Here is a 25270-nt window from a genome sequence, read left to right as displayed (position 1 = left end):
ACCATTTCCTTCTCCAGGGGATGTTCCCGACCCAGGGATCGAGCCCGGGTCTCCGGCATTGCAGGCAGACGCTTTACCATCTGAGTCACCAGGCTAGCATATGTGAGAAGAGCAATTTGTTCCATGGGCCAGTCACTCGCTTCTTTAAGCCATTTTCCATTTCATTCATTCAGGCCTGCTAGGGCTGACAGTTACCTGCACTCTTAGTTTCCATGACACTTTTACACCAATGATCTTCTTTAATCCTCCATGTCAACTATTATCATTTTTCCTAGATGAGGAAACTGAGGCCCAGTGAGTCGGAGTAATTTGAACTCTAGTCTGACCAACCCCAAATATTTAAGTGCTCTTTCCACAGCACCATTTTCCGATTCTGAGTGAATCGCCCTTGGGTTTAGATAGAGCAGAAGGGAATGAGGCCAGATAGAATTCATTCTCTCCCCTCCCCGGTATTCACTCTCAAGTCCCACCTATCTGATCTCTGTTTTGAAGTTTTCCAGTCTTAAAAAGCTGGGATGAAATCTATAAACCTCTATCCCTCCTTTTCCTTTTTTGTGCATTTGTCACCATTTCAATCGTATTCAAGCTATTTCTGATTGTGAGCCAGTCCTAATCCCTTTTAGAACAAAATGGGATCTAAACACTAAGTGCATAAACAGTTCTCTCCCCCACAGACCGAGCTTTCAGAAGGTAGGGAGTATGTTTTACTTATTTCTGCCACCAGGCTCAAGAGTATGCATCAGTTAAGTGCTGACTTCCTTGCTGCTGGGCGCCATAAGACCACACTGTGGTGCTTTTCACAGCAGTATTTTTGTCTTTTGAAACACACATTTTTTTGGATGAACTTAAAAATCCCAGAGATTTTGACTTATCCATAAGGAAGATGTCCTCTGTTGAAAATGGCTGCATTCACTTCACTGAAGATTTTGTCAAGCTTTCTATAGCTTATATTATGAAAACAATAGAGTTTTGGGGTCATAGTATTGAATGCCTTCAAACTATACATATTTACTCACCCAACACTGACCCCCACCTCCACTGCACTGTTTCGGGGTCATAATCTAGTGAAAGGGTGCTAATTATTTTTGCATAAACAAATACTATTCTTAACAGCTGATACTCAATCAGATGTTACTTTAATAACTGTAACCCAGGGTAGATTAAATCACCCATGTGATTTAAGAGAGGTACAGATAAGAGTGCTATGGGATGAGATTATTTTTAGCCATGGATTAAATCAGAGAACCTGTAACAGAAGACAGTGTTATTTAAGTACTGAAGTATAGGCAAGATCTAGACTAGTGCTGTCCAACATAAATATAATGCAAGCCTCAAATATCATTTTAAATTTTCTAATAGCCACATAAAAGAGAAATAGGTGAAGGTAATTTTAACATATTATTTATTTATTTTAAATTAATTTATTTATTTGTTTTGCCAGGTCTTAGTTGCAGCATGTGTGATTTCTGTCTTCACTGAAGCATGCAGGTTCTTTAGCTGTGGCATGTGGGATCTAGTTCCCTGACCAGGGGTTGAACCCAGGCCACATGCATTGGGAGCTCAGAGTCTTAACCACTGGACCACCAGGGAAGTCCCTAACATATTATTTAATCCAATAGATATAAAAATATAATTAGTAACTTGGCTGCAGGCGAAAGGTGAAAAACTGAGAGTGAGTTGAACTGTGAAGGTAGGTCAGGGCAGATCCTATTAGACTTTAAAATCCAGCCTAGGGAGTTTGGACTTTATTCAGTGGTCAGTTGGCTCCTTAAAGATATTTAATCAAGGGATTAACATGATCCTCGCTCTTTTATTTTTTTAGTTAAAAAATGTATTTACTTTTGGCTACACTGGGTGTTCGGTGCTGCGTGTAGGCTTTCTCTAGTTGTAGTGAGCAGGGGCGACTCTAAATTGTGGTGCACGAGATCCTTGTCGTGGCTTCTCGTTTGGGAGCGCAGGCTCTAGGCCCAAGGGCTTCAGTAGTTACGGCTCTTGGGCTCTAGAGCAGGGCTCAGGAGTTATGGCCATGGGGACAGTTGCTCCGAGCATGTGGAATCTTCCTGGACCAGGGTAGGCAAAATCTTAACTACTTGACCACCAGGAAGTCCCCCTCGCTCTCCTTTTAGAAACATTATTGGTGGCAGTGTGTAAAATGGGTTAGAGATGAGAGGCAAGGGAGACTGATTAGGAACTACTACAGGTAAGAGGAAACAATGGTAGCAAAATAAAAGGAAGGGAAGCGAGAATGAACATAGAATAGTTTTGACTACAGAACGAGCGGGGCAGAGAGGTGAGAAATCAGAGGATGCTTAGATTTCAGACAAGGCTAACTCACATGGTGATGCACTAAGTAGAGAATCCTTGGGATCAGAATTTCCTTATATAGTGTTAGAATTCTAGAACTGTTTCCCCAGTGATTTGCATCACTATACTGGATTTGTTTCAGATTTGATTATCTGTGCAGCTTTCCAAAGATCACTCTATGAGAAACAACCCTGATGAAAGTCTATTTCTATACCACAATTAAAGTAGGAAAAAAGGTCTGAAAGAGATAATTCTTCTTTCCGAAATGACTTCTTCCTAAGCTGTTTGCCAAAGGCCATGTATGGCTTCTGATTACTTTTCAAGGGTACACCTCACACTGGTGACTTTAAATTTGCTTTCATCACTATCACCCATTCATTCAACAAATATTTAGCCAATTTTTTTTTTTGTGCCAGGCAATGAGCTATGTGCTGGCAAGAGATGCAAACTAGTGGTAAGGGGTAGGGGTGGCAGACAGTCATGGTCCTCAAAAAGTTTATAGTTCAATTAAAAAATAATAATAAATAAACAAAAAGAAATTAAAAAAAAAAAAACAGAAAAAGAACCAAAAAGAAAAAATTAATGATAAAAAAGTTTATAGTACAGGAAGGATATGAGATAAAACTTCCTAAAATCTAAGACCTCTGATCTAAGTATGTAAAGTGAGTTTTAAAATCAATGAAATAATTAACATGCTTCAATGTGATAGACAATGTAATAGTTGTAGGAACAAAACATTGTACTGATGAAGCAGGTATAATTACCCTTAGGGAAATAAGGGGGAAATTTCATACGAGGATTAAAAATAGCTAGTGTATAACTGAAGTTCTTTACATGTAATAATTCATTTAATTCTTATCTCTGAGATAGGTATAACTATTGTCACCATTTGAGAAACAAGTAAACAGGTGAGTCAGAGAAGTCATTTGTCCAGGGTTACACAGCTAGGAAGGGATGGAGGTGGGATGTAACCCTGGGGAATACAATTCAAGTTCACACTACAAGGTGTTTGAGCTGAGTCTTAAAGAATGAATTCACTGTGTCAACAAGGGACAAAGACCATTCTAGGCCAAGGGAACAGCTAATAAAGCATGAAAACAGACATGTTATGGGAAGTGTGGCTGGACCATAACAAATCTGAGAAGTGGATGAGGCTGGAGAAGTAGCATGGGACCAGATTGTAAAGGGCTTTATGTATTCTTTAGGTCAGTGGTTTTCCTAAAAAGGTTTTCTTCAAAGCCACAGACTCCCCAAAACAATGTTATATGGAATGGCAACATGTAAACATAAAAAAAAAAAACAGGTAAAAGTAGAGCTACTAACTAAAGAGTGACATGTACACTCCAGCCTCCTCCTGGGGTTTCATGGAAAAGTTTGAAGACCATTTAAGAGTCCGCCTATCTATGTATCTGGACTTCCCAGGTGGAGTTAGTAGTAAAGAATTCGCCTAGCAATGTAGATGTTAAAAGACGTGGATTCAATCCCTGGGTCAGGAAAATCCCCTGGAGGAGGGCATGGCAACCCACTCCAGTATTCTTGCCTGGAGAATCCCATGGACAGAGGAACCTGGCAGGCTACAATCCATAGGGTCGCACGCTACTGAAGCAACTTAGCACCCATGCATCTATATTATCTCTGCTTTTTTATCTATTTATGTGAAGGCAATAAGGCAACTGTTAGAGTATAAGCTCTAAGTTAATGGCAAATCCTGGCTCTACCACTAACTGGGAAACCTTGGACAAATTACTAACCTGTGGTTCAGCTCCTTCACATGTGAAATGGGATTAATGGGTCTACTGCAATGAATGAGCTTGTTCATAGTATCTGTAAACCACTTCTAATGGTGCACTCTAAGTGGCAGTGTGGAGGGCAGATTGAAAGAGCCTGGAAAGACCACTTAGTGGGAGAGGAGAGAGATGTGAGGTAAAATGGGCAGAATTTGGTGACTGGTTGCAGGGGGTGGGGTAAGTTTCCTGAGAGTGATCAAGTTTTTACCTTGAAGTTGGAAGACTTCTAGCGCCAAAAGATGGAATATGCTTACTATCTGCATGCTTCACATCAATAAGCATTATATGGAGGGTGCCAGACATACTAAGATCTAAGAACCTACAGTCTGATTGGGAGTTAAAGATCCCACATGCCAGGCAGCGTGGCCATAAGAACAAAACAAAAGCCACGTGTAGCCAGTGACTTCCATACTGGACAGTGTAGACTAGAGGAGTAATGGAGGTCCTAGTTAGAAGTAAGGGTCAAACTAGGAGGAGTCTGAATGACAGACTAAAGAAAGCCTATGAAAGACTGAATGATAAAATGTGGGGTGGTATTTTTTTTGGCCATGTGGGACCTTAGTTTCCTGACCAGAGATTAAACTCGTGCCCCTCTGCAGTAGAAGCAGTCTTAACCACTAGACCACCAGGGAAGTCCTGATAAAGCAGTTTTTAAAACTAACCCAATGATGCTACATAGGATTAAGAATGGAGACTGTCCTTCATTTCTGTCACTGTAGTAATACTTCATTCTGTGACAGCGTCTCCCTGTCAAGAGCTTATCAGTGACAGTACAGATTGTCTTTACAAGCATGTTCTTTTGTACATCCAGCAAATGACAGGTTTACTAGATAGCAAGGCTTGGGAAACTGGGGCACAGAGGTATGCAAATGCTTTTAGATAATATGCTTAGATGGTAAGGCCCCATCTCTGCCTGGTGCCAAAGTATGGTTATGTGTTGGATGGAGCTCAGTCATATTTGACTCTAGTGACCCCATGGACTATAGTCTGCCAAGCTCCTCTGTCCATGGGATTTCCCAAGCAAGAATACTGGAGTGAGTTGCTATTTCCTACTCCAGATCTTCCCAACCCAGGGATCAAACCCGAGTTTCTGAGTCTTCTGCAGAGGCAGGTGGATTCTTTACTACTGTGCCACCTGACTAGGCCCTAAAAAAAGACCTTTGAACAATGTATGATGAAAGCGGAGATTCAGCTACAGTATCAAACACTGCAGACTGACATGCCTGAGGTATACCAAGGATGACTCAGAGAACAAATTATTTAGATCATTCTATTTAGAACATGCTTCCCTGTTGGCTCAGTTGGTAAAGAAACCCCCTGCAATGCAGGAGACGCAGGTTCAATCCCTGGGTGGGGAAGATCCCTTGGAGAAGGAAGTGGCAACCCACTCCAGTATTCTTGCCTGGAAAGTCCCATGGACAGAGCAGCCTGGTGCGCTACAGAGTCCATGGGGTTGCAAAGAGTTGGACACAACTGAGCAACCACCATCAAGAGTATGCGCCTGAACTGGATTCCAAGTTTACTATTCTTCAAAATCTGAAATGAAGTTACTGCCCCTTAAAAATATGCCTTCCAATTTCAGCACTCCCTTTCCTTCCCAACTCCCCCATGCTTTCTGAGGATCCACGCCAGCTAGCAGCCAAGCCACAGACTGACTTGCTGACATCTTCCTTAATGTCATTCTGCAGACATTAATCTGCAGAGAAAATTTGTAGAATGATCCCGCCTGGTTTTGCCATAACGGGAAAGTTATCTGAGACTCAAGGGCCTCCAGGGCATAGCACCTTCATTTTCCAAATTAGCACTTTAGAACAAATTGCCCTGATATAAGAAGCAAAGGATACAGGAAATTAACAACTATGATACCCTCATTAATATAGCATCTACCTGCATGTCATGTTGTGGTTAAGTACTAAGTAAAGCTATGTCTGACTTCAAGGAGCTTCAAATACAGTTATTCAAAGATACCTGCTTACAGTTGTAGGGTACTATAAAAACTGATTATCTTAATGGAAACAAACTTCACATTAAGGGTCTATAAAAATTCTTAGTTCACCAATTAGGTGGTCAAAATCCTCCCCAGTACTTCAGGCAAGACTGCTTTTGGGTCACCATTTTCAAAAACATCAAAACACGTTCTCTGAATCTCATTTTCTCAATCTCAACACTGCTATGGAAATTAAATAGTGTGTAAAGAAATGCTTTATAATAATGGACATCAGGTTTTTATTGTTTGGCTCATTAGAGATGTGCTTGACCCTCATGCAGGAACAGCTGGAAGAAATGGAAGAAAGACAGAGGCAGCTAAGAAGCGGGGTGCAACTCCAGCAACAGAAGAACAAAGAGATGGAGCAGCTAAGAGTCAGCCTTGCTGAAGAGCTCGCAACTTACAAGTCAGTTTTTGCTGCTCCCCAAATCTCAACCAACACTGGTTGAGGGAATGGTGGGGAGGGCAGATGCTGCTCATGAGAAATTTCTCTTGACAGTGAAAAGAAGAAAAAAAAAATTGGGGGAAACTGTCAAATTGTGCTCATCCATGAACAGAAGGAAAATGGTTTTGTTTTTTTTTTTTTTTTTTTTGAAGGGCTATGCTACCTAAGAGCCTGGAACAGGCTAATGCTCCCACTTCTGAGACAGGTGGAATTGAGACACAGTCTCAAGGTGATACTTGCGGTTACAAGTCTGCCTTGCTGTCGCTTTCCTAACAAGACTAATGCTTCAAAAAAGAATTGTGTCTAATAACAAATTACATCATTTAGGAATAACAGGAGGACACATACCTCCAAATTGCCTGGTTTAAGTATTCAGGCTTCCTTTGCAATGTTTCAATTTCTAGTAGGACTTAAAACATGCCGATCGTCACCAGGAAATCCGGAACCGGAGAAAACATCTAGGCTCTATGCATTCTTACTTTCCTCACCCTACCTGACCCCATCTGCTATTTATAAAGTTTTTAGCAGAGAGGGCAGTTAGGACATCTAATTCAGACTATGACTAAGAAGGCCAAGAAGGCTAAAGTAACATGTTAACAAGTCATTGAAAAAGCTGAAGAGGGTGTTGTTTATAGACCAAAGGACATGATATTGCTTAGTCTGTGAAACAAGCAACATACCTATCCAGTGATTCTTTACATTCCAATATGTCCTCATATTCTTTATAAAGTCCTAGTTTCTCTTAGATCAAGACACTAAAGATTAAAAAAGATGAAACTGGGTACTAGATTAAGTCCGTAAGTTTTTACTAGTTTCCTAGTTAATCCTACATCTTGGATACAAATTAACTATTGTAACTGATGCTTTTCCTAAATTACTAGGGTTTTTTTTTTGCTCCTCTGCAGTTTGCAAGAGTTCCTGACTAAGGACTGAACCCCAGTCACGGCAGTGAAAGCACCGAATCTTAACAACTAGACCACCAGGGAACTCCCATACTAGAATTTTCTTCTACCGTGTTTTATCCAGGTGTAACAGACCATGCTTATTGTTTGAGATTACTAGAACCCTGTAAGTGAAGAAAACAAGCTGTTAAACACCTTTGTGTGGATCAGATGAAGAGTACAACTGGGAGAAGGCAATGATTAATCCAAAGAATCAAAACTACAGAATTTCTGATCTTGTAATACCTGTGGTAAAGTTAATGTGGGCAGATGAAATTTTTAGCAAGCCCCTACCAAAGTCATCCCTGATTAGATGCAAATCACTCTAGTAAGCTCTCCCTAACATATCTGCACTAAACTTCAGAAATTTATTGTTAAAAACTTTATACTGGGAATTCCCATGGTGGTTCAGTGGTTAGGACTCAATGCTCCCGGGCCTGGTCAATCCTTGGTCAGGGAACTGAGATCCTGCAAGCCACACAGCGCAGCCAAAAAAAAAAATCCACAAAAACTTTATTATATACTGTATTATTTTAAGTTGCAAAGTTTAAACTTATCCTTTTTTCTCTCAACCTTACAGGGGCTGTTTAGAAACATACTGCCGAATCTGTAACCAAGAAACAAAAAAAACTTCTTAGCAAAGGATCACTAAGTACCCTCTGGACATACTTTTTTCTAAACAGAGAAGGGAGTGTCATGGATTTGGCAAGCAGTTCTCTCTGGGAAAGTTACAAATACTGGCTGACCTGTTTAAAAAGATTCTAGGGCTGGCTGGAAGCAGAATACTGTCAGTCCACTCAGCTGTATTCTATTTCATGTTACTGATACTGATGTCAGTGCACTAAGGAACGGAAAAATGAGTCTCCTGTCAGCCATCAGCAACCTTCCACAGGCACACGGAGTAAAGGATGAATGTATGGACACACTCTAGTATTGTGAAAAATGTACCTTGCCTTGTGTTGACCCAAACCAGAAAGTTTTTCAGGAACACAGGTGAAGTAAAAAAGGCACCCTCATTTTCATTACAGTTGACTCTTGAACAATGTGGGGCTTAATCTGCACATAACTTAGTTGGCCCTCTGTATCAAAGATTCCTTCACCTCTGTGGATTGTTATTTACTATTGAAGAATATCTGTGTTAAGTGGACCTGTGCACTTCAAACCCACGTTGTTCAAGGGTAAACCGTATATGGTTTACAATCTGGATCCTTTTGTGCCGTGTTATACTTTAACTGAATTCCTTTACAAAGTTTTTAAATCTATGCTGATTCATGTAGGTTTACTCTTGTGTCAAGGTATTTTCACTACACTCTAGAAGAACTACTCACTTAAAAAAAAAAAACAAAAAAGAACCAATCCAGCTTTCCTAAAATATCTTACCTTATGAAAATGATTTTGGGTGAGAGTGATCTATTCAGTTAGACTGGGTATTTGGCAAAGAACCAAGCATTTTATCTGGTTATGGTACTTGGCTTTCAAGAGCCTACTTTTTTAACCTCTAAGTACAGGCCCCAGTGAAATACACTGAGGAGATTCAACCTCTATGAGAAAAGGTCAAACACCTTTTCAAAATTTAAATTCTGCCTTAAATTCTCTCTGCCACACTGCCTCTAACATTCTTGAAAGTTCATGTGGTTCTCTAGAGATAAGATTTCAAAAGGATGTTATTTTACCAAAGCCTCATCTGTACACCTGATGCAGGGTTTTAGTCTTTCGCTTCCCTGGGGAAGGAGTAAAGCTCTTTTCTATACCTCTGGGTCTACTATATTTAATTCTGCTCTTGGTAGTCAAAGACCACAGAAAATAACTGTCATTTGAACAACTCTTCTCGAAGCCAGAGACTGGTGTTTGATGAATGTTGTACACTAAATAAAACCCATCAGCATGGGGTTATGTAGAAAAGCAATTTATTCCATTATAAGCACTTACACAGTTAGTCAAGGAGAGTAACAGGCCTGCTGGTGAAACAGGTCACCCAAAATAGAGATGGTATCAAACTAGTGGTCAAGGACTAACTCCTTAAAAAAAAAAAAAAGCAACTCTTATCCAGGATTAATTTAATTTTAAAAACAAATACAAGCTATTGATTCACTCTTCTCGTCTTAGCTGGACAGCCTGCCTGCGGGGTAACTGCCGGGTAAAACGTACAGCTTTACAACTTGGTGGTCCCAAGTTTTTTTAAAAACCATTTCACAGAAAGGAAAGAAATAATATGAAAACAGCTCAAGAAATACACTAACAAGCAAAAATATATGGGGAAGAGGGAACACATTGTTTTGACTTAACTGAATAAACTGAGAGGAGACTGGTCTATGTAAGGAAATGTGCATCCTGGAAAGTTCGGCGTGTAGGAATTTGTATGACTTGAATCTCCCCTATTTCCTGAATAAAAACAACATCTTGTAGTATTTATACTTCATGGCTCAGACACCTACCTCACTTGGCTCTATTTCTTACTCACTCTAGCCTTTACTTAAATGAGTCTGAAAAACTTGGGGATATAGCATAAAAAGAAAAATAACCACACACAATATTCCCCCTTTTGTGGCTACTTTTAGACCTCTGTTACTAGAAAATTTCTAAAGAAAATTTAAATATAAGTCTGTGGCTTTGCTGAATCAAGAAGCCCCCAGTTAATATTTAGAAAACACCTTCTGTTTGGACTAATAACATTGTTGACAGAACTTATTATAGAGGGATAACCAAACAAAGTCTGTGTCTCAAAACCAGTGTTAAATCAATCTCAGAGTTGAGAGGAAGAAAAGGGGAGTCTAAAAATCACAAGTGCAGACATGATCTAAGATCCTTGTCCTTCCGGATCCACACTTCCTTCAGGGTCTTCATCATTATAAATGTTCTCTGCCTGCCAAAAACAAAGAGAAAAGGGTACTGAGGAAACATGAAGGCTACTTCTTGAAGTTAAGGCTGAAAATAGATGAGGCCAGGAAGACAGTCTGTGGGGTATATAGTCTGTTTTAACTATTCAACTCTGCAGTGGTTTGCTAAAAGCAGACATAGACACCTGCAAATGGATGAGTATAGTTGTGGGCTAATAAAAACAGGCAGTTGGCCATACGCCAACCACCTCCCCATTAAGATATTCCCCCCAAACTGAAGTATGGTTACTGTTTGTCTTGATAATCAACCTTGAATCTTTTTTTTTAACCTTGAATCTTTTAATCAGACATTAATCATAATAATAAGTAAAAACATAAATGTCCATCAACTGATGAATGGATAAATAAAAGTAGGGTGATGGCTGCCTAGTACTGGGTGGACTAGAGGCAAACAGGAGGGATGACTACTGGGTATGGGGGTGGTTTCTGGGGTAACTAACTGTAGTGATGGTTGCACAATGCTGTGACTACACTAAAATTCGCTGAATTGTACATGGGGGAAGAAAAGAATCCCCAGGCCGCAAAAAAACCATGTTTCAAAATCAAATCTCAATTTATAAATATTTTTAAAAGAGAAACTGTTCTTGCATAAAGTAAACTCTACATGTACTACTTGGCTGTTCTTAGTATCTACTATGCACAAACCACTAGGACAGATGCTGCAGAGGATGGGATAGTCGTAGCTTATAACTAGACTACAGGGACAAAGAATGTATACAATTGTGTGAGCAGTCTGACAACAGTTGTGTGGTATCTTTTCCCCTGACACCAATGGGGTGTCGAACAGTTCAATCCTGATGTTGACCACCCGGAGGCAGATCTGTGACCAAGGGCTCACGCCCACAAGACTTCAGAGGCCAGTGTCAAGCTCTGATAGCTCAGGCTACCCAAGCACTTTGTCCCACTTGGCTGTAAATTTTCTCACAACCTTGCCGCCCCCCTCTGCCCCAGTTTGGGCACAAGGGGCTACTTATAAATAGCAATAGAGACTTCTGCTACTCAGGAAATCTCAAGAGTACAAGCATTCCCTAAACATACCAACCACATTTTGGTAAATAGCCTTCTATCAAATAGTTACATATAATTAAACATAAGACTAGAAACCCAAATTTTAATGAGGAAATTCTATCATGCTGTTCTACAATCTGCTTTTTTCCAGCTTATCAGTGTATCATGAATAGTGTACAAAACTAGTACACTTCTTTTTGATACATAATATTCCAAAGTATGGATGCAGAACATGTGTTAATCTCATAGGACACAAATACTCCCATCTTACTTATTTTTGATTAATAGCGTTAATAGGAAAGCTCTGAATATCAGAATGCTTTTCCTCATGCTGAGCGAAAATCTCACCTCTGGCACTTGCTTCTTCCTGGTTCTAGATCTACTCTGAGACAATTTAAATATTTCTTTAGAATAATTTTCATTTATTCAGCCACTGTCATTTAAAAGTCATGCTATTGTTTTTTAAACTGTAGTAAAAGACATATAACATAGTTTATCATCGTAACCATTTTTAACTGTATAGTTCAGTGGCATTAAGTCCATTCACATTGTGTATGCAAATATCACCACCATTCATGTCCAGAAGGTAATCATTTCTTGGATTGCAACATTATCAGACATTACAATTATTTTTATTAAATCCCAAGTGCCCTGAAAATTCAAAGCAGGGTGATCACCTTCAACTGGGGCATAAAATGGCAGGGAATGTTTTTGTAATCTAGGCAAGCTTCATGGAGAAATGGTTCTCTTTGATGTTGACACTGGGACAACCAGATAAGAGTAGCCACTTAATCATGTACAGGTGAAGTCACATGGTGGGAGTAAACTGAACAGAGCTGCCAATTGTACTGACGTATATATAAACACAATAATACTAGGTTTCATTTATCTAAACACTTACCATTTGCCACACTTGCATGATATTGTCTTCTGATACAGAACAAATCACCCAAGGTTCGTTGGGATTCCAGGAGAAATCAGATATCTTGGCAGTGTGACCACCATGAATAAACTTAAAGAGGGAGGAAAACAGAGATGAAAAGCAGATAAGAGGACAATAAATCATGAACTATTTCAGTTGTGCTCAATATCTGTAACATACCAACAACTCTGGTGGCCCATCTTCTGCATCTTCTGGGGATTGTTCCTCTCCAATTTTACTAGCACAAAAAAGTTTTTTTTTTTAAGTTAAATTTACCTTGAGTAATTCTGGAAAGTATAAAAAAAGAACTTCACAAAGAGTAATTTAACAAGACATACCTTAAATCCCAGACATTCAGTCTACGATCAGTACCACTGGAAGCCAAAATGGTCTCATTGTGAGGTGACCACTGAACCTATAGGTTAAGAAAAAAAATCTATCAATTAGAAAACTAAGGAGAGGGGAGTTCCCTGGTGGTCCATTGGTTAAACCGCCCCCCCTACAATGTAGGGGACAAATGTTTGATCCCTGATCAAGGACTAAGATCCTACATACCACAGGGCAACAAAAACCCACAAGCCACAATTAGAGAAGCCTGTGCAATGCAACAGAAGAAGCCTGCAATGGCAAGCTGACGCAGCCAAAACAAACAAATAAATGCCAAACGTTATCCAACACTGACCTAAGAACTAAAGTACAGCTCACCCACACAATTTACCCAAGTACTTTCAGTATTACAGGCAGTGCCTGTGCATTCAGTTTTGAACATAATGTAACAAATATTTCTTGAACTGAGTCAGAGGGCTCTGCATATTAAGAAAGGAGCTTAATTAAACTGATTAGGCAGAAAACTTGGGAGTCGGTACTTTAGGACTGAACTGTGAAACTATAATAGATATGGCAAGTTACAAACGAATGGAAATAAGGGAAGAGACACACGTCAGGCATAAGGTTGATTAAAAACACTAGGAGCATTAGTTTCTCTTACCTGGAATATTTCATCCTTATGTGATTCAAAGGAATGCAACTTAAGTTTCAGATTTCTCAGATCCCACAGGGCAACAGTCTTATGTACAAAAAAGGAAAGCAAGAGTAATCAATAAAAATTTTTTTTAATGAGAAAAAGAAAATCCACAACTAAAAGATCTTTGTGCATTCAAAAGAAGCCAGAGAAATCCACCCTATGTCTTTTTGTAAAAGTAAATCACACTAACCTTGTCAGCTGATCCTGTGGCAAGAATGAACTCACTATAAGGATTGAAAGAAAGGCAGTTCACTTCAGCAGTGTGAGCATCAACTGAGTGGCTTGGTTTGGAAGTATTGTTTGAACGAGTATCCCAGCTTCAGTGAAAGAAAAAAAAAACAGGGGGAAAAAAAAGCTTGAAATGGATAGTCAAATATTATATAACTTAGATAATATATTGAGAAAAAGATGGATTCAACTCACATCATGAGTTTCTGATCATCAGCAACCGACCCAAAGAGGGACTCATGGAGCAGATGCCAGGAGACATCCTCTACTACCGCCGTGTGCCCTGTGAAGATGGTCTTCGCATCCACAACCTTCCCTTCCTTTGGAACAGCACTTATGTCCCACAGGCAGATGGTCTTAAATGAGAAAAATGAACTATTATATAAAAGAAAGAGTCTCACTTCCTCATATACCCCAGAGGAAAAACACTGATACAACTAGCCCAGATGTGCTTCACACTGGCAAGGATACGCACGTGGTCATCTGAAGCACTCAGTAAGTGCCCACTGAGATTTGGGTTCCAAGAAAGCCCGTAGCCTTCCTTCTGATGTCCACGGAGACGCAAGTCTGGGTTGCACTCTCCAGAAGGGTCTACAAAGTGACAGACACATCAAGACTATCCAGTCCACTGCCTCACTGGACCTACTTAGCATAATGAAATTTTTATCAAGAGGTCTAAAGCTCTTATTTTTTATAAGAAATACAGACTATGACCAAACAGATAATATTTAAAAGCGGTACATTCTGTTCTATATAAAAAAACAATTTCTTTTTCCAGATGTAGGGAAGAAGGATGAAGAGGTAGTACCCACACATACCAACATAATTCACAGGATGTTAAGATACACAAAGAATAAGTTAGCAATTAAAACTGAGAGAAGCAATGTATTCCTGTAGTGATATATCATTTGTATTTGAATAGAAGAGAGAAGATACCTGGTTTAGAAGGATGTTTTGTATAGTCAAAAACAAGAACATCACTGGATGGAGTCTTTGTTGCAATGATGCAAGGATTCTGGGGCATATAGCGTGCCCTGTTTACCTCTCCTTCATGGTTGATCTTGATTTCTATTTCAATTTTTCCACTAACCGAGCCAAAACCTCCAAATTCTGTAAATAAGATGTTAATTGCAAATGAGGACAAAGCAAGAAGTTCTCTATGTCACTCAAAGTTTCACAGAGGCAAGGCTTTTAATAAATGAACTGGTATAATACTAGAAGCAGTATCAATATTTATTAGCAATATAAGAGCACACTCCTTATTTCATTGATTTCTTACCATAACTCTACAGAGTAGGGAAGAATTATCTCCAAATATTTCACATGGGAAAAAGAGGATCTACATTAATTTGCTCATGGTGACGTGACTACAGCAGAACCTAAAACGAATCCCCCTTTTTCTGATCCATTTCGGCTATGATACTCTTTCAGCTATGCCTAAAATGATTTTGGTAATTATATACCTAATAAGTATATCACTATCTAAAAGTAAGAAACACTACTGACTCCACTTCAAAGATTCTCACTAAGTGGCTTTCAAGCCTCACTTAATCAAAAAGAAAAAAACAAACTATGCTAAATAAATAAAATCTTTTTTTTTAAAAAATAAATAAAATCTTAAGTTACTATTTTAATGAATATCAAGTACATACATAGTGTGCTAGGTACTAAAGAGTCTCTCCTCTTGACTATTTGAATCTCCAGTTTGGGGTAACCTTTTTGAAATACTGACATCTTTCCTCATATCAGTGAGGAAAAACAGAGCCACAACAGCTGGTTCAATTTTCCTGACCCCCCACTTACACTTGCCAACCAGAGTCCTTGGCTGAAATAAACCAGGTAGGCAAGGACTAGACAAAAACATATTTTATTCACATTTGACTACTGTATGCACTTACAGAGTTTTCCCAAGTACCATTATAAAATGTTTAAGAATATAATTTGTCATTATATAAACCTTGGCAAGGGTTTCCTTGGTGGCTCAATGGTATAAAGAATCTACCTGCCAATGCAGGAGACACAGGTTTGGTAAGTTGGGTAATATGATTAGCAGATAACATTCAACCTCAAAATAACTTTATACATTGAAAAGCAGTGGTTCAAACAAGCTAAAAGCCAAAAACAGTTCAAAACAGATTCTTAAAGAGGGGGGAAAGAAAAACATTAAACAAAAATCTCTCCGGAACTCTAAACCACAAATACCCACATTGCAAAAAGAAGGCATGATTAGGATATGTGATCTCAAAGAACTTTCAGTCCAAAGACAAGGAGGTAAGCACACAGTTTATCAGCTATATACTACTAGGGCTTTCCTGGTGCCTCAGTGGTAAAGAATCTGCCTGCCAATGCAGGAGACATAGGTTTGATCCCTGGGTAGGGAAGATCCCCCTAAGAAGAAAATGGCAATCCACTCCAGTATTTCTTGCCAGGGAAATCCCATAGATGGAGGATACTGGTGGGCTATAGTCCATGGGCTTGCAAAAGAGTCAAGATAAGACTTAACAGCTAAACAACAACAACATATTACTAATCAGAGGCACCCTTTCCCCTGCTACCTGCAGTTAAAGTACAATAGTAAGAACTCAGCTTAGGACTTTTCTTGGTGGCACAGTGGATAAGAATCCGCCTGCCAATGCAGGGAACTTGGATTCAGTCCCTGGTCCAGGAAGATTCCACATGCCACAGAGCAACTAAGCCTGTATGCCACAACTACTGAAGTCTGCATGCTCTAGGGCCTGCAAGCTACAACTAATGAGCCCCTGTGGCGCAACCACTGAAGCCCATGCGCCTAGAGCCTGTGCTCTGAAACGAGAAAGCAGCCTCCATTCTCTCCAAGTGACAAAGCCCGCACGCAGCAATAAAGAACCAGTGCAGTCAAAAATAGATAAATAAATGAGTAACTATATCAGTGTGCACATGTTTAAAAAAAAACCAGCTTAGAGGATTCACAACTGAGATTTATGAAGATGAGGATTCATCTATTTAACAAACAATCAGGGACTGCCCAAATTCAAGGTGAGAGCAAAAACACCAAATCTGATGTAGGGAAGAAAGACTGAGATATCAATGTACAATAAAATGAATGATTACCAAGGTCTAATTACATTCCTATTTTGTTTGGAAAATACTATTTAAAAAGACTGAGATATAACAATATGCTTAAAGTGTGTAGCCTGATGAATTTTTACATATGCATACACCAGGGGAGTTACCACCCAGATAAAAACATGGGACATCTCTAGCCCTCTCATCCTCCCACAAGGCACTTCTGTATCCCTCCCAACTAATACTGCTGGACAAACTAGATAACCAGCACTCTAATTTCTACCACTTCGCCATTTTTTGTAGTCCGTAAACATTTTGAAACTAAGAATAAGTTGCAACATCTTGAGTCAAATATTCCAATTATTTCATCATGACTTAATACTAGTTTATTACATATAACTGAAGTAGAAGACTAAAGGTAATTTAAAAACAAACACCCCCCCCCAAAACCAATTCCCCAATAAGTTGCTAAAAATAAACTCATTGATATTTAAAGATCTTGGTAACAGAGTCTGAAGTAAAATTTCAAACCTAATCTATTCCCAGGGCTTCAAATGTGACCATAGCTGGGCTGAATGTAATACAAATACACAAATTCTTTTTTAAGTCAAAACAAGCCTAAGCCAATTTTATGTTCTTTCATGTTGAAAGTTCAATGATCTTTTGAAGCTATCTGTCACCAACTACCTCAAATCAAATGGGGTTAAGCAGATGGTAATCAATTTTAATAGTTCGATCTCAGAGTCCAGGACACTTCATCTGAGAGCAAGGAAGGACTAGGAATCGATCTATGTAACAACCACTTAAGCTTTAAGAGACATTAGTATGTATCTACTTCCACCATTGTTGAGACCATATGGAGAGGGCACGTGCTCCCCTTTAAGCACCAAGCGTGTCCAGCCACCTGAGTGATTTGAAGGAAGAAGGAGAGGGAAAAGGAAGAGAAAAGGAAGGAATGGGAGCCAATATGCTATGTAACCTTAGGGGAAGTTACCTGGTTTTCTTGTGAAGATTAAAATAGGGGGATCTATACAGTCATACAAATATATCATGTATATTCTTTTATTTTATAGTTTCTCTAGAGTTAAGTATTTGGGGGATAAAGGTATCATCAGAAAAGCAAATTGGTTTGATGCCACTCAAAAAACAAAATAGATAATCAACAAGAATTTAGAACTTCCAGATGTACAAGCTAGGTTTAGAAAAGGCAGAGGAACCAGAGATAAAGCAAGAGAATTTCAGAAAAACATCTAATTCTCTGCTTCACTGACTACACTAAAGCCTCTGACTGTGTGGCACAACAAACTGTGGAAAATTCTTAAAGAGATGGGAATACCAGACTACCTTCCCTGTCTGAGAAACCTGTATGCAGGTCAAGAAGCCAACAGTTAGAACCAGACATGGAACAACAGACTGATTCCAAATTGGGGAAGAAGTACGTACATCAAGGCTGTATATGGTCACCCTTCTTATTTAACTTATATGTAGAGTTCATCATGTGAAATGCCTGGCTAGATGAATCACAAGCTGGAATCAAGATTGAGGGAGAAATATCAACAACTTCAGATATGAAGATGCTGGGAAAGACTGAAGGCAAATGGAGAAGGGGGCTGCAAAGGATGAGATGGTTAGAGAGCATCACTGACTCAATGGACATGAGTTTGAGCAAACTCTGGGAGATAGTGAAGGACAGGGAAGCCTGGTGTACTGCAGTCCATGGGCATGCAAAGAATAGGACAGACTTATCGATTAAACAACATAAGGAATTATACCCAATGTTGTGGTAGCCTTAATGAAATATGGGTAAAACAAAACACCCAATGAATCATTATGTTGAACATCTGAAATAACATTGTAAATCAACTATTTTTAATTTTAATGGTCAAGACAGAGAAGTACCAGAAAACAGATAACTAGTTTAAAACTTTGAAGTGATAAAGGCCTTTCAAAGAATGACAAAATCTGAAGGACCCCAGAGGAAAGTTGGATAATTAAAAATTCACAGCTTCTAAAGTAAACAGGAGACTCAGTGGTAAAGAACACAACTAAATAGCTGTGGTTCAGTGGTCAAGAATCCACCTGCCAATGCAGGAGACAGGGTTCCAGCCTTGATCTGAGAAGATCCCACATGCTGCAAAGCAACTAGGCCCATGTGCCAGAACTATTGAGCCTGTGCTCTAGAGCCCAGGAGCCACAGCCACTGAAGCCCATACACCCCAGAGCCTGTGCTCTGCAACAAGAGAACCCACTGCGATTAGAGAAGCCAGTGCACCACAAGGAAGCCTTCCTTGCCATAACCAGAGAAAAACCTGCCCAGCAGCAAGGATCCAGCACAGTCATAAATAAATTTAAATAAATAGGATTCAAGATTACAAAATAAAGAGGGAAAAAAATCTCTATAACCTGTTAGTTAGGGATAACTAACATTACATATACAGTTAACTCAAAAGAAAAAAAATGAGGAACACACATAAATAGGCAGCTTAAGAGACAGATAAAAGATAAATATTTTAAAATAAGTCCAACATCACAGATAACTTAAAAAGCAAGGTAGGAAATTCCTGGGGGTCTAGTGGTAAGGACTCTGTACTTTCACTGTCAAAGGTGTTGGTGTGATTCCTGGTGGGGGAACTAAGATTCTGAAAGCCCTGTGGAGCAGCCATTAAAAAACCAAATCACAATAAAAACCAAAACCAAGAAAGAAAAAACAACACCCCTCCAACAACAAAGTAAAATGAGAGCGTAGCATTCAGTGTTGGTAAAGGCATGCAGAAACAGACATCAACACATTTGCTACTGGTGAAATTGAGAATCTTTTTTGGAGGGCAACTTAGCAATACCAATATACTTGAAAATGTTCTTGCCAACTGATCAACATTCCATTTAGATAATTGTTCTACAGCAAAACTATGCAAGACATCTGCACAAGAACTATTTTTGAAGCCAAAAGATTGGAAACCACTTAAATGTTAATTGAGGGATGGTTAACTACAGCATACTATGCAGCCATCAAAAGGAGGTACATTCCCATATGCTAACAGAAAAGATGGCTGGGATACATGAGGCCAGGAAGTATATTTTATGCTATTTTCCCAGTACAAAGAAAAACTGCCTAACTGAAGTACTTAACATATTTGTTGAGTGAGTGTTCCAATTGGGATAAATCATTCAGAAAACTATCAATTTAACAGTGATCCATAAAGGACAGATTTATGTGGTGAGAGGTTCACATTATAGTTGATTTTTTTTTTTTTTGGTCTGCACTACGTGGGCTTGTGAGATCTTATTTCCCAGACCTGGAATCGAACAAGCCCCCTCCCCAACTCCACAGTGAAAGCATGGAGTCCAAACCACTGGACCACTAGGGAAAGCCCTGCTTCAATTTTTAAAGATGATTTATTGAATTACCAATCAGAATATTTGCTTTATGTCTAAGTAACTAAAAATCCTATTTAAAGATAGTTTGGCTTAATAAAAAGAAAACAAGCTCAGGGAGGCTAAATGATTTATTCTTAAACTACACAGCTAGTGAGCAGCACAACAGGGTCCCAAGCCCTAGTTTTCTGATTCTTTTATTTCCAACAACAACAAAAAATCGCTATTTTCGGCTGTGCAGCATGTGGAATCTTAGTTCCCCAACCAGGGATTGAACCTATGCCCCTTGCAGTTTAAGTGTAGACCCCTCCATCACTACTAACGCCTACCCAGAGACTATCTCTGCAGTTACCATATCCTATTGTTCACACACACAGGTTAGTGATGCAAAATCACGTTTGCTGGCCCTTATCCTAAGAACTTATTTTGCATTCTGCTAAGCTAAATATGGAATGATCAAAAGAATAACTGCACATTACAATCTTGGCAAATAACTGGAACTCAAAATAACTTAAAGCAATGGATTCAATCAACCAGGAGAAATCTAAAATAAGAAAACATTACACATTCATTTTGGGGGGCCACAAATCTCAATACTGAAAGTCTATCTTCTACCTTTGGTAATAATTTTGAGTTCAAGGACAACAATAAAGGCAACCCACTCATTTCTATCTCTTCTGAAAGGGAAAAAAATAATTCATGAATAGTTAAGCCCTAAGGTTATCACCTAAAAATAGGATATAATTAAACACTTAGTTAATTTTTATATACTATACAGCAAATGCCATAGTTAAGTCTTTTCTACCAGTTAAACCTGGAAAGGGTAATTTAACCAGTGCTTTTCAATCATCCCCCCCATTATTGCCCTATAAGATATTTTGACACCTCGATGAAATTCTAACACCACAGATAACCTGTGTATTTGTTTATGCATGCTATGTATATCTGTGCTTGAAACAGCTCAAAGAATAAGACTGTTTTCACACTTACCCCGCTCTGAGAATTAATTTTCAGTTCCCCAGGGGCAGTATCTTCTATGATGCGAATGCAAGCACACACGGCAATAATATATGGTGGATTTTAGCTTCTTGAAATTCCCCTACCACCAAATTTAGTTGAAGAAAGTTTATAGAAAAAGTACAGAACCAAGTACATGTTACATGTCTTTGACATCTAATAACTACACCAAAAATCAGGCTTTACAAAGCTTAATATCTTGTTCCTAACTTGAGAGACTACGTTATCAAACTGTACACACTTTTTAATGATAATTCAGAGATATGAAAATACAACCAAAATAAGTATCATTCCTTCCTTCACCTTTAATTAAGACTCCTACCTCCTTTTTCACTGTCGTAGTGTGAAGCATCAAACTGAGCATCATCATTAGGGAGCTGCACGCTGGCTATCACAAGGTGGTTTTGTTCATCTGACGTGTGTGTCCCCAGGACAAGTCGATGAATACTGAAATCTTTCCCTTCTGGTCTGTAATAGTGACATATGGTCAATATTCAATTTAGTAAACTAAGAGAGACCACAAAGTCAGTGACATACATGTATACACAAGGCACTATTACAAACAGGATTTGAGAGAAAGAAGTCATTAAGAGCTATATTTCCTTACTTTTAACATATCTTCCATAGAGCTGAGGGCAGGTACCACATACCACTTAATTTCGTTAATTATTTCTTAACTTGGCCAAATATTTACAATTACCTTTGAGGAAAGAGTCTGACGGAATAAAATAAAAATTAATTATTCATTCTTTACAAGGAGATGGAGAGAAAAAAAACCAATTGTTGGGCATATGAACACTTCCGGTTACTTCATTAGGTTAACTTCATTAAAATGGAAAGGAACTGACATCAAGTAAGCTAATGTCTCAAAATGAGATAAAACCCAGAAGAGGGGGACAAGAGCTTTGAAAGACAGTATTCCAAGAGAGGTAAGCAAAGACGCAGGTTACAACACTATGAAGTAATATTCTAATTTAAAGATGGTTTTGGAAAATTGACTTTCTTGGTGGCTCAGACAGTTAAGGATCCGCTTGCAATGCAGGAGACCTGGGTTCAATCACTGAATCAGGAAGATCAACTGGAGAAGGGAACGGCTACCCAGTCCAGTATTCTTGCCTGGAGAATTCCATGGACAGAGGAGTCTGGCAGGCCACAGCCCATGGGGTGGCCTAAGATTAACCAACTATGTAACAGAACTAGGACTGAAGTCTAAATCTGACTTTGAATGTGGGAAAACAGTGGGAGAGAAGGTCAAAAAGCAGATTGAAATCAGACTCTAGGGTACTGAATGTTTGCTTAAGGTATTCTGAACTCTCTACTGAAAGGAACAAAGAACTATGGAAAATTTATAAGGGATGTACCATAATTTGAGTTCTGTCAGAAGGATTAATTCAATGTAAAGCATAAAGCAGAGGTTCTTCAAGTGTGGTATGGGGAACAAAAGCATCAACATTATCTGGGAACTCCCACATGCAAATTCTCAAATCCATTATAGACATATTCAATGAGAAATTCAGGGGGGATGATTTGTGGTGCTTAACAATCTGTTCTACAGGTAATTTCCTGGCAGTCCAGTGGTTAGGACTCAATGCTTCCTCAATTTCTGGTTGGTGAACTAAGATTCTGCAAGCTTCATGGCATGGCCAGTGTTAAAAAAAAAAAAGTTTTCCAATTCCTTCAGCTGATTATGATGCCTGTTATAAGTTTGAGAACCCCAGTCTAAATGGGAAAGATGCTACACAAGAATTCATCAGGGCTTATAAACAGATTGTCAAGTCAAGAAAGGGCTAAGGGGAGGGGAGAGACCTAAGAAATGTCAAACCAAAGTCAACTGTGAAAAGGAGAAATAGGAACAACAGCAGAAAGCCAGATTGATATCTCCATAGAAAAAATACACTTAGTTTGGAATACATCATGTTGGGGAAGCTAATAAGATACTCCAGAAAAGACACGAATAATAACAGGCAGTTGGAAATTCAGGTAGAGCTCAGAAGCTGGGTTTAGAGATAACCAACAGAAATTCCTCTGCAGTTTCAGATACCCTATGTGGAAAAAGAGAAGGAAATATAAGACGGCTGCCAACATAAAGCTGGGGATACTTGTATTTACAAAGTTAAACAACTAAAGGAAGTGCGGGAGTGAAGAAGATTACAAAACTACAACTATTCTCATTCTTTCTTTCTAAGAAACAGAATATAAATAAACACACAAACACATTAAACAGACATTAGGGAGAGTTGTTGTAAGTAATCCCATCCTAAGAAAATAACACTGTTATACAAGTACAATATCAAAATAAAGGAAGGGTATTTGGACCAACTTCTACTCCTGCACAAAGGCTTATTCATCTACATCTGTGAAGCAGAAAGCTACTAAGAGGAAAGCACAGATTTCAGCCTTGGGTTATTCAGTCTTACTGTTTTCCAAACCTAGCTAATCACACTACATGGAAAGCTTTTCCAGAATGATTTAGTAAGGACGGGGTGGCCAATATTTGGGATCTTTTGGTCCAATATAATTTAGCACCTGACTATAGTAAATCTAGAATTACTACTTAAACTACTTTTAAGTATCCTGTCACAAGTTCCTAAGTGGTCTGAACTACTGACAACTCCTAACACAAACCACTCCTCTTACCCTGAACTCAAGTAATTCTGATAATCAACTGAATGTGGGAACTTCTAATTCACATACTTAGGACAAGGAGGGAGGTTCAAAAGGGAGGGGACGTAAGTATACTTATTGCTACTTCATCTGATGTACAGCAAAACTAATATAATACTGTGAAGCAATTATCATCCAACTAAAAAGAAATTAATTAAAAAAAATACTTAGGACAGATTCCCCCCCCCCCCCTTTTAAGTGCCAATGGGAGAGTAGCAGGCTCATATTGCTATTAATAATATTTGCATAAATTGTCAATTATTTTTTGAGCAGAAACATAGTCAAATAACCACAATTCACAAATATCTTGACTTCTAAAGTCCTGAATTTTGAAGAAATGTACTTACTCAGTACACATGTAATTTTTAAAGGTTGTTCTGAGTGGCAGGTTATCATGTCACATTCATTTTTGCATTAACCAGATAGTACAAATGACTGTGAGATTCAAAATTTTTTTTGTTTAAAGAACTGCATTCATCATAATCACTTTTTGAAAGCTGACAAATTTTACACTACTGTTTGATCAACTACAGTTATAATACGCCTATTCAATTCAGTTATCAGAAAAAGAAGACATCAACATGTTTTCCCTTATCAGGTAAACTGCAAAGTAGTTTCACATTTTGTCTTTTTTGGCCTAGAAAAAAAATGTCCCCAATAGGTTCTGATCACGTGTCCGCTTCGGGTGACTGGAGAAAGGAAAACAGGGATAATCAATGTGAGAAATCTACACTGAGAACACAACAAAATAACATTCAACGGATTCTTATCACCTGGTTACATCTGGAAGCCACTGTGCAGTTAGGCTAGGCCACTCCAGAGCATGGGTCATCACCAAATCGTAAAGAAAAGGGGTGTTCTTTTTCCATATTTTGTATTCTTCGTTGATCACACGTTCTTCTACTGCGTCATCAAAGGCTGCTAAAAAATAAAAAACAAATTAAGTTAGTGACCACAGATGGAAACCGAGTAAACACTTCCAAAGCCACCGGCACTCTTAAATCCCGATTCTGAAATGGAGATCTATCTAAATCTCCCCGAGGCACAGCCACCAACGCCGCTCTCCAGCCTGACGGGGCTTTAACTGCTGGGCTCATCGCTGCCAAATGCCGTTAGCCGCTCGGGCGACGGCGTCGGGAGGAGCACAGAACCGGCGGGGAGGCCGGAGCACCAGCCCTTGCGGATAGCAAGCACTGAAGGGAGGACCCGGAGAGAGGCGAGCAGACCGACAAGGCGTGCGGAGAAGGACCAAACACCAGCCGGGGACCCAAATGTCTGCTTCAAGCCGCTGCGCCGGGCCTCTGCTCCGGAGGAGCTGGTGCGCCGTTAACCCGCCCCGCGGGGCGATTCTCCTCACGCCTGCGATGGCGGGGACGGCACTCAGTTGAGTCTGGCCTGTCCTCACTGTTAGGCCGTTTCGAGGCCGCTACGCAACCCGGCATCCCCCACTCTCCTGGGGCCGCCCCGGAACCCTCACCTTCCTTGTCGGCCATGGCGGGTAGGCAAGCCGGCGGGGATCCCGGGGTTGAACGTTGCGGGAGGGGCGGGGAGCCTGCGGGCGCTCGCTCTGCGCGCGCGGCCTCTATTGTTTCCTGCTGCCCCTGCGTGAGGGATGACTCGCGCACC

General features: G+C 39.5%; 2 protein-coding genes across 3 annotated transcripts in view; one reads left to right on the top strand and one right to left on the bottom strand.

Annotated features, from left to right (window-relative positions):
- SYNC (syncoilin, intermediate filament protein) overlaps positions 1-9878 on the top strand; it is a 17480-nt gene extending 7602 nt beyond the window's left edge. The window contains exons 3-5 of the mRNA XM_065930319.1: positions 6360-6484; positions 6676-6752; positions 8045-9878. Of these exons, the coding sequence (XP_065786391.1) occupies positions 6360-6484; positions 6676-6752; positions 8045-8055 (213 nt within the window). The 3' untranslated portion in view covers positions 8056-9878. The remainder of the gene's footprint in view (positions 1-6359; positions 6485-6675; positions 6753-8044) is intronic.
- RBBP4 (RB binding protein 4, chromatin remodeling factor) lies at positions 9355-25270 on the bottom strand. Of its 2 annotated transcripts, none has more exons than XM_065930320.1 (12): positions 25122-25270; positions 24418-24565; positions 21303-21448; positions 14480-14653; positions 14019-14134; positions 13739-13899; positions 13506-13632; positions 13280-13357; positions 12630-12706; positions 12472-12529; positions 12271-12381; positions 9355-10327 (listed from the first exon to the last, which is right to left on the bottom strand). In XM_065930320.1, the coding sequence occupies exons 1-12, from the start codon at positions 25135-25137 to the stop codon at positions 10262-10264; spliced, it is 1278 nt and encodes a 425-aa protein (XP_065786392.1). In that variant the 5' UTR covers positions 25138-25270; the 3' UTR covers positions 9355-10261. The 2 variants fall into 2 exon arrangements, with proteins under 2 accessions (XP_065786392.1, XP_065786393.1); XM_065930321.1 differs by having other exon boundaries at positions 24418-24562; positions 25122-25238.

This window comes from Muntiacus reevesi, chromosome 3 (assembly GCF_963930625.1).
Source record: "Muntiacus reevesi chromosome 3, mMunRee1.1, whole genome shotgun sequence".
NCBI classification, from domain to species: Eukaryota; Metazoa; Chordata; class Mammalia; order Artiodactyla; family Cervidae; genus Muntiacus; species Muntiacus reevesi.
This window is presented reverse-complemented; position numbering and strand designations above follow the sequence as displayed.